This window comes from Oryctolagus cuniculus, chromosome 7, assembly GCF_964237555.1.
Source record: "Oryctolagus cuniculus chromosome 7, mOryCun1.1, whole genome shotgun sequence".
NCBI classification, from domain to species: domain Eukaryota; kingdom Metazoa; phylum Chordata; class Mammalia; order Lagomorpha; family Leporidae; genus Oryctolagus; species Oryctolagus cuniculus.
Genome location: NC_091438.1, coordinates 57,809,639 through 57,827,304, shown reverse-complemented (window position 1 = coordinate 57,827,304; position 17,666 = coordinate 57,809,639). Strand labels below are relative to the sequence as shown.

The 17,666-nt window shown below is 53.1% G+C and overlaps 2 protein-coding genes across 7 annotated transcripts in view; one reads left to right on the top strand and one right to left on the bottom strand.

Annotated features, from left to right (window-relative positions):
- The window catches only part of ST7L (suppression of tumorigenicity 7 like), a 229,180-nt gene that overhangs the window by 106,510 nt on the left and 105,004 nt on the right, over window positions 1-17,666 (bottom strand). The window lies entirely within an intron of this gene.
- WNT2B (Wnt family member 2B) lies at window positions 2,710-17,459 on the top strand. 4 transcript variants are annotated; one of them, XM_051857397.2, is made up of 6 exons: window positions 2,710-2,930; window positions 3,149-3,212; window positions 8,918-9,138; window positions 10,176-10,453; window positions 11,449-11,713; window positions 16,588-17,459. In XM_051857397.2, the coding sequence occupies exons 3-6, from the start codon at window positions 9,012-9,014 to the stop codon at window positions 16,815-16,817; spliced, it is 900 nt and encodes a 299-aa protein (XP_051713357.1). In that variant the 5' UTR covers window positions 2,710-2,930; window positions 3,149-3,212; window positions 8,918-9,011; the 3' UTR covers window positions 16,818-17,459. The 4 variants fall into 4 exon arrangements, with proteins under 4 accessions (XP_051713357.1, XP_008262887.1, XP_002715814.2 ...); XM_051857396.2 differs by lacking the exon at window positions 2,710-2,930 and adding an exon at window positions 4,690-4,754 and having other exon boundaries at window positions 3,099-3,212; XM_008264665.4 differs by lacking the exon at window positions 3,149-3,212 and having other exon boundaries at window positions 2,798-2,930.

The following is a 17,666-nucleotide window of genomic DNA, read 5'->3' as shown; positions in this document are numbered from 1 at the left end:
CAGCTGGCTCCTGCAGCCTGGGGTTCCTCCTGGGGAGCTGGGGACTCAGCGGGGGAGGGGAAGAAGGAGCAAAGCCCCATCCTGGGGCAGAAGTGGCTTGTCGGCCTTGGGGAGAATCTTGTCCCCTCACCTCCTTCCCTCCCTCTCAGAACTGGTGGTGTTTCTGAGGGCCCCCACAGCTCAGAAACATGCTTTAATAGTTGAGTATCTATGTTGTGCCAAGACACGGTCCCACTTAACTATGAAGACAGCTGAAGCCAAAGAAGGGGCCTCAGAAGTGAGTTTGGGGCCATGTGCACGAGTCCACCCAAGGTTAGGAGAGATGTAATCATCTCCAGCTCCCCACCCTACAACCCCAAGCCCATATGTAGAAACAAACACAGGGCCAGAGTCACACCCAGGTCTAACACACAGGGGAGTCTGGGAGAGGCTGCTGGAGCCCAAGACCTAGTTTAGGGCTGGGCTGGGAGGAGGTGAAAGAGTGGTCTGAGAAAATGGGCCAGGCCAGGGATGAGCCTGGGCCCACTCCTCTCCCACCTGCCCCTCTTGGGGACACTCCACAGAGTTTGTGCCTTTCTGAGAACACAGCAGACCCAATTACAGCCTACCAGACTGAAGGAGAGAGGGAGGGGACGGAGCCAGTGGCTGGGCCAGGAGGGCTAGCCGGCATGCCGGCCCTGTGTGGTGGTCTCTGCATGCAACCCTCTCCCACTCCCATCCAAATCCTGCCCAGCCCCCACTTTCCACTCACACCCCCCCCCCCCCCCCCGCAAAGGGCACTTTCTCCCCTCCACCACCACTTGGCCCAGTTTGTTATCTTTCTGAAGCTTCTCCTTGCCAGCTCACTTTGTTCCGCTGGCTGGCCCCCTCGCCATCCACTGCACGCGGAGCCCAGTCCTGCCTGCAGGCCTTCTGCACCGGCTCTTCCCTCTGCTTGGGGTGCCCACCACCAAGAATCTGCCTGGTGTGTTTGCTCGTCTCCTCCCAGTCTTTGCTGAGTGAAGCCTACCCCATCACCTTAGTTCCAACTGGGGTCCAGCCCCCGCCCCCTGCTCAGTGTGTTCCGTCTGTGCTTAGCCCTTTCTAACATACGATGCGTTTCACTTCTGATATTGACTGTGTGTCCCCTAAGAGAACGGAAACTCCACGAGGGCAGAAATGTGCACTTTGCTGTGTTTGCTGATCAACATCCTTGGCGCCCAGCACAGTCCTGACATGGGACACAGAATAAAGACAAGTATTTGCAGGATGGGTGCACTCAGCTTCTCATCACACAAAGCAGGGGTGAAGCTGCGGGAGGTGGGGACAGGGAATAAGGCCCCTCTGACCGCTTCTCCCCAGCGGCCTTCAACACGCCAGCTGTGCCCTGTCCCTCACACTCTCCCCAACAACCAAGGGCTGACAGTAGGTCCGGGTGGAGGCGGGGTGGGCAGTTACCAGCCTGATGTTTACAGCAGGAGTTCATAGCTCAGACAGATCACAGGGACAGCATGAAAGACGCCTGGGAATGAGCCGGTCTAGTGGGACAAACTGAGGCTGAAGATCGGGTTGAGGCCGGGCCCCAGACAAACTCTTGAAGCTGGAAGCCCCAAGGGTGTTACGAGTAACATGTACCTCTCAGTAAGGGTCCACCCCCAGGGTCTCTACCTGCCAGCCTCGGCGGGAGGAGCGGGAGTTCTCGCTCTCAGCCGACCGCACCTCCCCAGCGCTCCCCGACTTCCCCGCGCCGCCAGGGCCGCGCGCAGGGGAAGAGGGAGGAGAGGTAGCCGCGAGGAGGCAGGGTGGAAGGCAAAGAAGCGAAAAGGCCCCAGGGCTTCCCCTCTCTGAGCAGGACCCCCACCCCGGCCTCTGGTGCGGGAGAGCCGCCCAGCTGTTTCTGATTCTTTCAGGCTCACAGCCCCGCCCGAGGGGGTGGGAGACCGAGGCCCTGGGGGAACTGGGGCAGACGGAGCCAGGCAGCGCCTGGGCCGTGAGGGCGGCCGGGTGGTGCGCGGCCGCTGGGCAGGTGTGCCGTCCCTGCATGGGCCATCCATGCCTAGTTCCAGCCCAGGAAAGCCCCGGGCCGCGGCTGGCGGGCGCGCGAGTCCAGTCCGAACGTGGGCAGGGTGGGAATATACGCGCGAAATGGGTCGGAAGAAGTAGGGGCGCTGAGCCCTAGGTGACAGAATCCCCTACCTGAAGCCGGCTGCCCAAGGTGTCCGGGTAGGTAGTAGAGATTTAAGACACTCCCGCAACTCCGGGTGGCAGAGATTCTACCCATTTCACAGAAGCAAGAATGGAAAGCCGGGGACCCGGGGAAATGAGTGCATCTCCCCCCCCCCCTTGCTCAGCTCCAGTGTCACTGTGCGTTAGGGGCCAGGGGAAAGTGTCGGCAGCCCCCTCCCACTCCGCGCGCTTGGCCATCGTCCACAGACGCCAGGGTGGCCGAATGAAGGGCGCTAGGACCCGGTGGCGCGGCTGCGGCGCGGACTGGGCGCTCGGGGCGCAGGAGGGTGTCGCAGCGCCCCGTCGCACCAGCCCGAGCAGGTGGGGGTGCGGCGCTGGGGCGCGCGGGAGCACCGAGGGGCGGAGGCGGCCGCTTCACCTAGGGCGCAGCGGAGCGCCCGGGGCTGGCGCGGGCGGAGCCGCCCTGAAGGCCGCGCGTGTCCCCCGGCCTCGGCCCCGCCCCGCGCCGTCCAATGAGAGCCCGCGGCCGAAGGGGCAGTCTGCACACTCGGCCCGCAGCTCCACTCCGCGCCTCAGACACCCCCCTGACACTGCACCTCGTGCTTGGGCAGCGCGCTCCAGACCCCGGGCACGGCGCGCCGTCGTCGGTTTCAGGACACGGCAACTTGCGCCCCTCTCGGGGACCCTGCGCCCTGGTTCCCGGACTCCAGATGACCCTAGGTTCCCAGCCGCCGGCGACCTCCATGGCCCCCCAGGGGGGTGAGGTAGGAGCAGCCTGAGTTCCGCCCCCAGCCCCAGACGGTGTCCCGTCCACGCCCCTCCGGGCTGCGTGGCCGGAGTCTTCGGGGAGCTATGCTGAGGCCGGGTGGTGCAGAGGAAGCCGCGCAGCTCCCCCCTCGGCGCGCCCGCGCCCCTGCCCCTGCCCCTGCCCCCGCGCCCAGACCCGCGGCCCCCGACGGCTCCCCGGCTTCGGCCCGCCTAGGTCTTGCCTGCCTGCTGCTGCTGCTGCTGTTGACGCTGCCAGCCCGCGTCGATTCGTCTTGGTGGTGAGTGCGGCTCTCAGGGCTGGGCGGGTGAGTTGCGGGGTCCAGGAGGCCGGAGGCGCCTGGAGGGGACACACAGCTCCAGGCACCGGCTGCTCGGGGCAGTAGGTGGTTGTTTTGACGGAGCTAAGGCCGGTGCGGCCAGGGGCCGGGACGCCACGTCCAGCCGCCTTGTGAGGAGGGCGCCGGGCGTTCGCTGCGAGGATGCCGGTGGTGGGAGCTCCCTGGGTCCCCAGATGCCGTACCCCCTTTACTCCAGCTCAAGCCTCCGACGCTGGGCGGCAACTCCCCTTCGAGTTTCTCTCAGCCTGGGTTCAAGGAAGCCCCTGCCCTCCCGGGCCCCGCGGTGGCTGTTGTTCGACAGGGCCATCACGGCCGAGGTCGCCCCGAGGACGGGGAGAGAGGGGCGGCTGGCTGGCTCGCTGGTCCACCGCGCCCACCCCACGGCGGCAATGCCGGCGGGCTTCTGCGAGGCAGCGGCCAGTGCCAGGCTAGCAATGAAATGGAGGCGGAAGCTAACCCCCATTAACTCCTGCAATTATTGGATTTGTATCATCTGGGCACTTGTCTTCCACCTCTGCCTTGAGGATTCTCTTGGAGCCTGGAGATTGCCCTCCCGCCTGCCTTGTTTCCTTCCTCAGATGACCCCATCTCCCTCCCATCTCCCGCCTCCAAGACCAGAGGCTTGTGGGGTCCCCAAGCACTAGGAAACCGTCTCTCCTCAGATTTCGTGCAGGCCCGAGACGCCAGACACTTTGCAGGAGGGCAGCCGAGACGCCTGCTGCCTGTGCGTTTCAGACCCCCGCCCCCACCCCCCGACCCCGCCAAAGTCTCTCAGCCCTGGATGGTGCGCATCCTCTTCTGGGGGGAGCGGGGAAGCTGCTCTCCCTCCTCCCTCACCTGGGGGAGGGGGGACTGGGAGACTCTCCATCTTTCTTCTTCACCCCCCACCCACCCAAATTGGCCTCTTGGCTGGGGCTATCGCCCGGCCCTACCGCGCGCGGTGCCCCCTCCCTTCCTGCCTCTGCTCCCCCCAACCCGCCGCGCAGCCAACACCCCCGCCGCGAAGTGTGGTCTCCTCTGCTCTTGCACCCTGTGGCTTTTCTCCTCTTGACTCGGAATCTTGGCTGGAAGGGTGAGGGGTAGCTGGCTGAGGGGCCAGCCAGCTTGGGCTGCGGATTCCTATCATTTCAAGATGCGTCTCTCTTCATCCCCACCCCCCACCCACCCCCTGTTTTCCTGTTTCAGAAAAATCTCTCTTTTGGATCTTTTTTATCTCTGCAGTGTTGGGGAAGGCCAGGAGGGGGGTTCTGGATGGGGGAGGCGGGAGGCCTATATCTTACATCTGGCTTGAAACATTCCTTTAGAAAGAGAAAGGGAAGCGGCAGGGAAGTGCAGTGAGGTCACAAGCCCCCCTTTACCTTCCTGGGCCGTTGGCCGGAACTGGAGAGGTGCTCACTGCTCATGTTTTTTGGCCCAGGTGGCACTTTGCTTTTAGGGACGCTGACTTCCTTCGAAACTGTCTGGGGACCGACTGATGCCTAGGTGAGGGCGGCAGTGCATTCTGGTCATTTCGGCATCCTGGTAGCAGTGCCCAAAGACCCGAGGGGGGCTCTTCCTCATCCCCGTTTTGTACCTTGACTACTCCTTCCTTCCTTCCTTCTGCTACCCTCCCCCCACGTGGTTCATATTGGAGATTTCGGAAAACCCCTAGGTGGAGGAGCTAGAGAGGGAGGCCGGTGAGAGACAAGACTTAGCAGTCCCCGTGGGATGGAGGGAGGCAGCGGCAGGGCCAGGATGGGGAGTGGACACACAGCTTGTTGCAGTGGCCTTGGCCCACATTGTCACAGCTGCAGACCCAGGTGGGAGAGGTGAGAAGCTGCCTTCTAAAGGCAGGCCAGGCCCTCAAGGTGGTTATCCCTGTTCCCCTTAGGGAAAAATTCAGTGAGATACCCAGGAAGACATGCCTGCAGGCTGTGCCACTGCGGAGCAGGCTGATAGAGTGAGATCTTCCTCGTAGCCTGAGATTCTGCCCCTCACTCTCCATCTGCTCACCCCCTCTCTTTACCATAACTGGAGGAGGAAACAGATCCTACTTAGTCTGTGACAGACAGAACCAGACGTGGGGCTCCCGCCATGCACCTCCCTGTTCCATTTTGCAGGGGGTTGGATGTGGCAGTCCCAAGAGAGGGGAAACCTAAAGCGACAGCAGGTTAGCGTTACTGTCGCCAACAACAGCTGCCATCTAATGAGCTTTTACCGAGCTACAGGCACTACGGCCAAGCACCTTCTGAACATCCGCGTCTTCCATCCCCCGAAGGACCCAGTGTGGTAGATATTATTCTCCCCATTTCACAAATGAAGACAGCAAGAGACAGGAGAGCGGTGGTGAGAACCTTGCTCAAGTTCACACCAATTTAGAGGTTGCTTGGCTGTCTCCTAGGTAAGCACTGTGTGCCTCTCTTGCCCCTAGATTGACAATGAGCTTGGACATTGGAGTCGAGTGGCCTTGGTTCGTCCTGGTTCTCCTCCGGCTAGCCTTGATGGACAAAGTGGGGTGCTATCATTCAATCTCCCTGAACCTCAGTTTTTTGCTTTTAAAATAGAGGAACCCCCTCCCATAGGATTTGTGTGCAGAAAAGTGTTTTGTTAACCATAAAGTAGTGTACAGGTGCTGTGGTATTAAGAGAAGATTCAGGGAGATTAATAGTTTTTTTTTATCCCCATGTTCAAAGTTCTTTATGTCCTGGGCTCAACCATGCATACTAGGTGCTGTACACAAAAGAGGGGAGAAAAAAAGGATGCTGACCTCATTAACAGGACACAAGCAGGGGCAGGCTTTGGGTGTAGTGGGTAAGAGGCTGATTCTGACACCCACATCCCATACTGGAGTGTGTGGGTTTAAGTCCTGGCTCCGTTCCCAATTCCAGCCTCCTGCTAACGTGTACCCTGGGAGGCAGCAGGCAATGGCTCAATTGGTGGGATCCCTAACACCCACACAGGAGACCTAGATTGAGTTCCTGGCCCCCAGCTGCAGCATGGCTCAGCTGGGGAGTGAACCAGCAGGTAGCAGATTTCTCTCTCTCTCTCTCTCTCTCTCTCTCTCAAAATTTTAAGACAAAAAAGGACACAAACACAAACCATCTGTGTATAGCTGCCAAAGCTGACTGAAGTAAAGCTGTAACTGAAGGTTACAGCTCACTCCGGGGCTAGATCAGAGCAGTCAGGTGTTTATTCCACAAACAGTTACAGTGCCCAGTAATAGTGCGGATACTGAAGTGAACAAACCGGGGTCCCTGCCTTCATGCTGCAAGGCCTCCCTCCGAATCACTTTGGGGTCTTGGTGAAATACAGATTCCTATCAGAGGCCTGGCGTTTGCATTTGTAACAGATCCCCATTTGTTACAGATACTGCTGTTCTAGGGAACTATACTTTGAGTAGCAAGAGGCTGGAGTAGGCTGTGAGTCTCTTTGTCCAGGGAAGGAACAGGAGTTGGTCAAAAGCAGGTGAAGAGATAGCAATTTGTGGCAGGAAGCTGCGCTGGGCACCTTCTCCCAGATCGTGGTTGTGTGTGTGTGTGTGTGTGTGCATGCACGTGCTTAAACATCTCTGTGCCCACAGCAGCTGAGCTCAGTGCCTCACACACAGCAGACGATATCCAGGCAGGTGCTGAGCTTCAAGGGAGAGGAGCTCAATCTTGGGGTCAGCTTTCCTGAAGGCCCCTGCACCAACTCCAAGGGGCGCACTACTGGACAGCTGGCGAGTGCCACACTCTGCAGTCTTGAAGTGGCTACTTAGTGTGGTAAGGGTGGTAGCAGAGAAACTTCATTATCTTCCCCTCTCAGATACGGAACAGATGTTCCCACGCTCAGTGAGGACGTAACAAAAAGGACCAATGTGGGCTGCAGCAGAATAGCTTTAAGTCAGACCGCAAGAAGGACTTTTTGCCAGAGTTTGGCCTGCCCCACTCCAGACTGTCTCATGAGGGCTGGATTATTGGTCTCTCATTCCCATCCAACGCCCCTCCTCCCAAGCCCCAGTAAAAAACAAAACAAAACAAACAAAAAAAACCCAAAAAACAAAAAACAAAAACCCATTGCTTAGAGCAGTACTGTGGGGCTGAACTGGGGAAGCAGAACAGTGGTGAGACAGGGACCAACTCCAACTCCAACTGTCTTGATTCTCCAAACAAAGCACCACGGCAGTGGGTGTAACTCTGGGCTGTGCGTCAGGCAGCCCTTTCCGGCCTGGCCCAGGCTGGGGTGTTTATTTTGTTTGTTCCTGGAAGCTGTTGCCCTGATGGACAGTGCTGGGGATGCTGATTCCATGGGATTTGTGAGCAGAGGGCCAGCCCTCACTCCCCTCCCCCGGGGACAGATGGGCCCCATCAGCCCTGTGAATTCCCGAAGAGGCAAGCATCAGCCCTCCTTGTGTTTGTTTGAGTTGGTGTCACCAGTGGTGATCCAGTCTGTGGGTGAGGGCCGCTGTGGGAATGCAATGGGGTTCAGGGGGTGAGGAGGAGGACACGGGTCCAGGAAAGTCTAGCTTTCTCCCTCTCCGCTAGTGGCTACCCTCCCTTCTCCTCACCCACATCTAGGCCCATTCTGGGGCCAGTCCCAAACCACAGGCTCATTCATAGCTCTGACCAAAGCTCTCTGTCATCAGCAGTGACTGCTCCCCATGGCCCCCACCTGTTCAGAAAAGGGTGTCCATTTGATGTGTTTTGGACAGGAAAACAGAAAATTCTGCTCTGGGGTTGCCGAGCTAGAAAGGGAGTGAGAAGTGGAGCTGGGCTGCTGAGCTGGAAGGAGTGAGTGAATGGCTCGCAGTTCATTCAGGGGCCTCTTACAGACCTCCTATTTTCTCTCTGAAATGTTCTTCCTGAGACTTGCGGTGGAGCCCGGGGCTAAGGGTGTCTGAAAGAAGGAAAAATATGGCCTGGAGAAACTTGAGAGTGACTGGCAATCCACCTATGCTTTAGGAGCCCACCTCGGTGGATCTTTACAATTGTTCCTGTTGGGCAGTCTGGGGCCTGGGGTATGGGGAGAGTCACCCCATACTACTCTGTCTCGGCCAAATAGCCCTCTGCCACCCAGGACACTTTGTGCCTTGCAGGCTGGGGAAGATGATTTGGCTTAGGAAGGCCTTGGGGCCTGGAAATAGAGTATGGGAGGAGAGTTAGGAGTGGAGTCTTCTTCCGCAGACTCTAGGACTGGGGAGGAGGATTTCCCAGTTCCGTGAGTCTGACTGGAGCTATAATCATGACTCAAAACTGCCCGCTGTCTCTGGACCAGGCACGCAGGACGTGCTTCTTAACATGTGGGTGGAAGAGTGTTGTCTCAGACCCTCGTTTTGGTAGTTTATTTATCCACAAGGCTGTTAATGTTTATTAAATAAACAGAGACGGGGTTGTGTGACATGCCCACAGCTTCTGTGTGTGTGACACATGCTTGGCCTATGTTCTGGGAGTGTGTTTCACTTTGGCCTCCAGCTGGGGAACTGGTGACGGTGGGAGTGCACGCCATCACTTTCTCTGTGACTGCGTGACTGTTTCTGCAGAGCTGTGGGGAGTGGTGCCACCCATGAGCCCCAGGGGGAGTGGGGGAGGGGCAGGGAAGGGCTTTCTCCAAGGTCCCGATGCAGACCTCCCCCTCCTGGTGCAGAGGAAGGGCCAGGATGCTCTGACAGGGCCGTCTCCACCTTGCAGGTACATCGGGGCACTGGGGGCCCGAGTGATCTGTGACAATATCCCTGGTTTGGTGAGCCGGCAGCGGCAGCTGTGCCAGCGTTACCCAGACATCATGCGCTCGGTGGGCGAAGGTGCCCGGGAATGGATCCGAGAGTGTCAGCACCAGTTCCGCCACCACCGCTGGAACTGCACCACACTGGACCGGGACCACACTGTCTTTGGTCGTGTCATGCTCAGAAGTAGGGGCCTCTTCCACCCTGCCCAGATCCTTCCCTTTCTGTGCTTGGGGCGGTGAGTGGGAAGGGCAGGAATGATCCCCCTCCCAGTACACACGACTTCTTAATCAGAGAAACAATGGTAGGCAGAGGCCGGGATCCAGCTGGGAACAGAACCTCAGTACCTTAGATTCGTAGGATTTAGAATCCTCTAAACCCCAGTGCTCTGGGATGATGGGACAGAGGTAAAGCATCCCTTAGCACCTCAAGCCTTCCTCATGTCCCTGCTGTTCCCTAGCCAGCCCCTAGCCTAGGGGGCGTCCATGTACTCGAAGGCTGAGGACTAGAAACAGAGCCTCTGTTCTTCTACCACCATCACTCCACCATCATGCTGACACCCTGGACACTACAGTAATGGGAACAAGCGATAAATAGAAAGGTGATATGTAAATAGTCGGAGAGTTAGTGTCTTGGCCCCAGCTCAGCAGAAAAGCTGAGCAGAGCTAGACAGTAAACTAGGAGAAAGGGGATGAGTTGGGAATCGGGAAGGGTCAGGGGCACAGGGCTGATGACTCTTCAGTCCCTGAGAGCAGGAGGGAATGAGGACAGAGGGAAGTCTCTCCAGACAGCCTGACCCATGGGTTGGGGTCCCCACTGTGGGGGAACTGTCCAGCAGAGAGGGCCTGAAAAGCCATGGAATGTGGACTAAGGCAGGCTTAGCTGCACCAGTGCTGGTACTGGTGGGAGGGGATGATTCACCATGAGACCTCTCAAAGGTTAGACCTGGGGAATTTGGAAGGAGACAAGAGTGCATGGGTCAACCCAACAGTCAGAAGTACAACGAGGCAGAGAGAGAACAGTGAGGGCTGAGGAGAGGAGCTCAGGTGTACAAGGGAATGCGCTTAGAAGGGAAGGGCACCCTGAATAAAAGGGACATGGCGGGTGGCTCTGGGAAAGAAGAGGACAGGAGAGGAGGTTACAGGGCCACAGGCTGTGTGTGCTAAAGAGAGGGACAGACACAGCCTCTTTCCTGAAACTCACACCTACCTTTCTCTCTCTAGGTAGCCGGGAGGCAGCTTTTGTATATGCCATCTCATCCGCAGGGGTGGTCCATGCCATCACTCGAGCCTGTAGCCAGGGTGAACTGAGTGTATGCAGCTGTGACCCCTACACGCGTGGCCGACACCACGACCAACGTGGGGACTTTGACTGGGGTGGCTGCAGTGACAACATCCACTATGGCGTCCGCTTTGCCAAGGCCTTCGTGGATGCCAAGGAGAAGAGGCTGAAGGATGCCCGGGCCCTCATGAACTTACATAACAACCGCTGTGGGCGCACGGTCAGTACTCGTGTGTGTTTGTGTACATTCATACTTGCTGGGGGTGACCGATGTGGATGATCGTGGACTAAATGTGAAGATGAAGGAGCTGAAGGCTTCTAGGTCACTTCCAAAAGCTACAGCATCCTGGGACAGGAGCATTAAATGCAAGGAACTTGCTTCAACTAGGTGCATGGTCGTCACAGGGATAGAAAATAGGGAGAGGTGGAGAAGAGAAAGGAAGTAATGGGGCGGGCATTGTGGTGCAGTGGGTTAAGCCACCACTTGTGACACCCACATTCCATACTGGTGTGCCTGCTTTGAATCTTGGCTACTCTGCTTCCAATCCAGCTTCCTAATAATGTGTCTGAGAAGCAGATGATGGCTCAAGTACTTGAGTCCCTGCTGCCCACATGGGAGACCTAGATAAGTTCTGAGCTCCTGGCTTTGGCCTGGCCCCACCCTGGCTGTTGTAGGCATTTAGGGAGTGAACCAGTGAATGGAAGATCTCGCTCTCTCTCTTACTGCCTTTCAAATAAATATAATTAAAAAAAAAAAAAAAAAAAAAGAAGGGAAGCAACTTTTTGAGAAGGACAAGAACTGTCTTCATACAGACTGAGAGCTTTGGAGTTTGTTCTCGTCAGTTCACTGGCATTTGAGACCTCCTAAGTTTCTAGCTCCGAGCAGAAAATGGTACACCGCAAAAGTAGAAGTCATGGTAGCTTGGTGCTCTCAAGCATGTGAAAACTAGAGGATATGCAAGCACACTGTAATCACACGCAGAATCCCAGAATCCTGTGGCTCTAAAGTCCAACAGGCTGCTATGAAAAGGAAAGTACTTTGGTCTAGGAGACTTCCTAGAAGAGGTTCTTTAGCTTTAAGAGGTACAAATGGGTGGGATCTGATGTGGGAGAGAAGAACCAGGGCCCATCCAGTGGGCTAGGGCAGCAGATCTCAGGGATGACAGCAAAGTGCGCTGACTAGCTGCCTCTCACCTGCCTCCTGCCCTCCTCCAGGCTGTGCGGCGGTTTCTGAAGCTGGAGTGCAAGTGCCACGGCGTGAGTGGCTCCTGTACTCTGCGCACCTGCTGGCGTGCACTCTCAGACTTCCGTCGCACAGGTGATTACTTGCGACGGCGCTACGATGGGGCTGTGCAGGTGACAGCCACCCAGGACGGTGCCAACTTCACAGCAGCCCGCCAAGGCTATCGCCGTGCCACCCGGACTGATCTTGTCTACTTCGACAACTCCCCTGACTACTGTGTCTTGGACAAGGCTGCAGGTGAGTAAGGAAAGCAGGTGGGGACACGGAGCCTAGTTTTCAGTGCGAGTAACCCTGGTTAATTATGATCTGTTCAGTCTCAAGGGCTAGGAAAGGGGGTGCTGTAGCAGGAGCCAGTCTGCTCCCCACATGAAAAGCCAGTCATGAGGCTGCTGACCTGTGCCTCAGTCTGCCAGGCCAGATGCTGTCCAGGTGAGGGCAGCGCCTCTTAGCAACTTGAGGCCTGTGGTCAGGATCACTCCTTTGCGTCCAGAGCTTCTCAGTGAAAGTGTGAGTCAGTTGCTTTCAGTTCCAAGCAATGTGTGGGCTACACATAAGCATAAGATGCAGCCCTTTACAATCTAACCAAAGAAATGAGATGGAATTGGTGGACAAATGCAACTGCAAAGAGAGATGCCTGAAGAAATCAAGACCTTCATTTGAAAATGTGAAGTTTAGGCTTTTCCTTAAAGGGGGGATTATCTAGATAGTTAGAGGAGAGGAGAGGCAGCTATTCTTGTATGTGGGCAGAGTGGTAGGTGGGAAGTACATGACCTGTAGCAGAGACAGAAAACAGATCTTACTTGAGCAAGGTTTTGCGTAACCAAGAGTAAAGTCAGAAAGACAGGTTGGAACCACACCACAAATGACTTGAAACACTTTATCCTGCATGTTACCATTAAAGATTCTATTTTGTTTTATTTTCAAAGTTTATTTATTGGAGAAGCAGAGAAAGAGAGACAGACACCCAGAGAAAGAGACATGGTCCCACATGCTGGCTCACTCCTGAGTGCCCACAGCAGGTCTCCCATGTGGGTGGCAGGAGCCAAATTACTTGAGCCATCACTCACTGCCTCCCAGAGTCTCCATCAGCAGGAAGCTGGACTCAGGAGCTGCAGCTGGGTATTGAACCCAGACTCTGATACTGGCACCTTAACTGACATCTTAATGGCTAGGCTAAATGCCTGCCCTACCACTGAAGATTCAGATTGCAGTCAGGGAAGCAAGGCATCAGGAGGTTCCTCCCAGAGGCAGGTAAAGCAGCGAGGGCTTGGTTTTTGATCTGTTCAGGGATTTGTGGTAGAATTCTTAAGGATGCTGGAAGATGCTATGCTGTTTCCCCAAGGGAGTGGGAGTTGTCATCCTGGCTCATGTTTCAGGTTCAGATAGGAACAACATGCAGTGCACAGAGCTACTTCTCCCCTGGTTGCTGCCATGCAGCTCCCAGGCTCTGATTTGCGACTCAGCAGTCAGGACCTGGGTAAGGAGGAACAGAAACTTCGGCTGTCCTTGGTTCTGTTTTCAACCTTCACTGTCATTCCTGGAGAGTCAAGTGGCTCTGGCTCCAGGCAAAACCGGGCACAGAAACAGGGTAGGGCTCTACCTAAAGTAATGAAATAGTTTGTGTATGTGTGTGTTTATATTTATATATTTATATATATATACACAAACTTATATATTTGTATATATATTGCACACACACACACACACAGGTGCTAGAAGAAAAAAAATTAGGGGAACTTCTGTGACTCCGCTAGGGATTTCCAGCCAGAAAAACCCTCTAATTCAGAGGCTTAGTTTCTGGGTGCCTGGAAATAATTCCATTGCATCTGAGCTGTAAGCTTATGCTACCATACCTAGGGAAGGATCTTTGGAGTTGGAGGTTAAGTCATGTGTGTTAATTTTTCTGAGGCATAAAATTAGGTCTCATAAAACTCAGAGTGGGGGGTGGCACTGTGATGTAACAGGAGGCCCAGGTATCCCATATGGGAGCTGGTTCTAGTCCTAGATCCTCCACTTCCAGTCCAGCTTGCTGCTGGTTGTGTACCTGTGAGGGCAGCGGAAGATGTATGAAGTGCTTGGGCCCCTGCACCCATGTGGGAGACCCAGATGGAGCTCCTGGCTCTGGCCTGGTCCAGACCTGGCTGTCGTGGTCATTTGGGAAGTGAACCAGCAGATGGAGGATCTTTCTCTCTGTCTCTGCTTCTGCCTCTCCCTCTCTGTAACTCTGCCTTTCAAATAAATAAATAAATAAATCTTTTTTAAAAATAGAGCTACAGACAGAGGGAGAGAAAGAGAGAGAGAGGTCTTCCATCTACTGGTTCTCCCCAGATGGCCTCAATGGCCAGAGCTGGGCTGATATGAAGCCAGGAGCCAGGAGCTTCTTCCAAGTCCCCCGTGCAGGTGCAGAGGTCCAAGCACTTGGGCCATCTTCTACTGCTTTCCCAGGCCATAGCAGAGAGCTGGATCAGAAGAGGAGCAGCTGGGACATGAACCAGTGCCCAAATGGGATACCGGCGCTGCAGGCAGAGGCTTAGCCCACTATGCTACAGCACTGGCCCCAGTAAATAAATCTTAAAAAAAAAACAAACAAATAAAAACCCCAAAGTGGGACCTGGAATTAAAGGTGTAAAAGTAATCCTAAAAGGGAGTGTGGAGCCAGGAATTCCCTCTAAAGCAGTACTGTCCATCTGAACTTTTTGTATTGATAGAAATGTTCCCTGGTACATGGTAGCAACTAGCCACATGTGATTGTTGAGCACCAGAAGTACAGCATCCCCTTTGTCTGGGGATATGTTCCAGAGCCCTAAACTGCCTGGTACTAAACCCCAAATACTGTGTTTTTTGCTATACATACATACCTATTGTAAAACTTATTTTATAAATGAAGCACACTAAGAGATTAACAATAATGACTAATAATAAGGTAGAATAGCTTTAACAATATCACAAAAATTATTTAAAATTTATGATTATTTATTTTTGGAATTTTCCCATGACAATGAGTAACTTAAACTGTAGAAAGCAAAACAAAAGATAAGGTGTGGACTACAGCATAGCTAGTGCAACCGAGGAACTACATATTTTCGTTTATTTAATTTTTATTAATTTAAATTTAAAAGACTCCATGTAGATAGTGGCTACTACCCTGAATAACAAGTTCAAAAGTATAGAAAGGTTCTTGGTACACCAGAAGACTTAAGTTCTTGGTGTTAGGAGAATAACATACTTAGTAGACTTGGTCACCCCACACTCTAGAGCAGTGGTCTACTAACATTTTAGATTGTATACTCCTATTATTAAAAAAATTGGAACATATACCTCCATTATATACATATATGTATGCATATGTATACATATATATTTATGTCTATGTTCCACAATACTAATATATATAAAACATACATACAAAATAGGTAATTTAACAAGATAAAAAAACAAATATAGAAGTTCCAGTATTTTATTCCCTTATCCCAGCGAAATGTGGAGACTACTGCTACAGAAACCAATTGATCTCTTCTTCCTAGACCCCCCCACTCTCCCCAACAGTCACTTTCTCAAATCTGGGTCCCTATTGATTTGGAAAAGGGTTGGAGTAGGTACCCTCTAGGGTCTGACTAATCCAGAATTCAATGATCTTACTATTTGTTGGCAGGACCTCTTTTGCTAACATCTGTTAGAATGAGGCTCTGAGCATTCTCTATACATGGGCAAACGTCAACCCTTCCCTTCAAGAGTTCCCACTATAATGGGATAATACAAGGGATGTTCCTTAGAAACTCCTTAGAGTGGTGGGCGGTGAGCCCAACAGTGGGTTCAGCCCCCGCATCTCATGTCAGATGGAGTGCCTAGTTCTAGTCCCAGTCGCTCCTCACTTCTGATCCAGCTTCCTGCCAGTGTGCCCGGGAGGCAGCAGTTGATGGCCCCAAGTAGTTGGGGATACCTGCTGCCCACGTGGGAAACCTGGATAGATTTCCTAGCTCCTGGCCTTGGCCTGATCTAACCTTGGCTGTTGTGGGCATTTGAGGAGTGAACCAGCAGATGGAAGATCACTATCGCTCTGCCTTTCAAATTATAAATACTTTTTTAAAAAAAGAAATTCCTTAAAGATATGCCTCAAGCCAGTCAATCTACCTCCTCAGTTGGTCAGAAATTATAGATATAAGAACCTGCCAAGTTAGATGCTATTATAATGTCCATTTTCACATGAAAACTAAGGCCCAGAGACATTAACTTGCTAAATAATACAACTGAGAAGGGACAGTCTGAGATTTGAACCCAGTCAGTCTGATATGAGGGCTCTTTAAAAAAAAAAAAAAATTTATTCATTTGAAAGGCATAGAGACAGTGAGCAGGTAAGAGTGAGCAAGCTTGATCTTCCATCTGCAAATGGCTGCAATAGCCAGGTCTGGGCCAGGCCAAAGCCAGGAGCCCAGAAATCCATGTGGGTGTCCAACGTGGATGGCAGGGACCCAGGTGCCTGGGTCATCTTCTACTGCCTTCCCAGTTGCATCAGCAGGAAGCTAGATCAGAAGTGGAGCAGCCAGGATTTGAACCAGTGCTCTGATGTGAGATATTAGTGTCACAAGTGGTGGTTTAACCCACTGTACCATAATACTGGCTCCCAAAGCTTTTAACAGCCATGTTATACTGCTTTCCTATATAGTTTGGTTTATAATTTAATAAAAATGAAAGGCCAAAATACTAGCAAATGGTAGAAGGTTCAGTGTTATGGCAAGGCTCTTTAGAAAAGATAAATTACAGATTAAGTTATTTTACTTGTTTTAACTTTTTATTATGGAAATTTCAAACATAAAGTAGAGACCCTCACCCAGCTCTAACAATTATAAACATTTTAAGGTTAGATTTTGAAGAGAATATGGGAATCTTTACTGGAAGGGAGAAAACTGCAGGTGAAGTCAGTGGCCTTGAGGGATCCTTTATCGTGAGAAGAAATGAACTTGGTACAGAGTGCAATCAGGAGATGATCATTTAGGCTAGTGGGTGTATTTTCATAACAAAGAATTACGGCTTCCTCCTGAGAATGCGGGTGAGGGTGCCGACAGATCTGAGGTAAGGAGTAACTTGGTTATCACTCGTTCTCTCCCTCCCAGGTTCCCTAGGCACTGCTGGCCGTGTCTGCAGCAAGACATCGAAAGGAACGGACGGCTGTGAAATCATGTGCTGTGGCCGTGGGTACGACACGACTCGAGTTACCCGTGTCACCCAGTGTGAGTGCAAATTCCACTGGTGCTGTGCGGTGCGCTGCAAGGAATGCAGAAACACTGTGGACGTCCATACTTGCAAGGCCCCCAAGAAGGCAGAGTGGCTAGACCAGACCTGAACACAGACAGCTCACTCGGCTCTCCGTTTCAAGTCTCTCAACTCAAAAGCACAAGATCTTTGCATGCACACCTTCCTTCCACCCTCAACCCTGGGCTGCTACAGCTTCTATTTAAAGACCGAGAGTAATCCAGCAGGACCATGGTGTCCTGGTTGGTTCCTTAGCCCTGGGAAGGAGTTGATAGGAGATATAAGAAACTGAGTGGCTCCCTGGTATCCCCGTCTGGAAGGAGAGTAGAAGAGGTAGGGGGTCTTCAGAGTGATATGAATTGCACTAAAGTACCTGGTTGGGGCTCATTTTTCTTTCCTTTGTACCAGCTTCCTAACACTTCTTAGGTGTGCAAAAGGAAAGGTAACTGGAGAAAGCTTCTTTTTGTTCCTACCTGGCTGAGGGTAGATGGGACAGAGATGAAACTGCATAACCCTTCCCTGGAGACAGTTTGAGCAGATTGCCTGGTAACCCCCCCCCCCCCCAAAAAAAAAAAAAAATTCTAGGCTACAACCTTCCTCTGTTATTGACAGCCTGGGAATGCTCAACAAGTTAACCATAGTGGACAAGGTTCCACTCACATGCTCATGTTTATAAACCACTGTGTTTTGTAGGGGGAAAAATCATATAACTATATAAACAGCTTCATATTCATATGCTGTCCCTCTGCCCTTTTCCACCTGTATCAGACAGCATGGCTTCTTTTGTTTACTTTCTGCCTCAAACTGAGGTGGCCTGCAGCTGTTCCCATGCCCAACAGATCATGAGAAGACCCTGGAACACTTCTGGGAGAGAGTAATTTAGCAAGGCTGGCTAGACCATGGGGTTTTTGTCTTCATACATTATTCTAGAGGTTAGCTA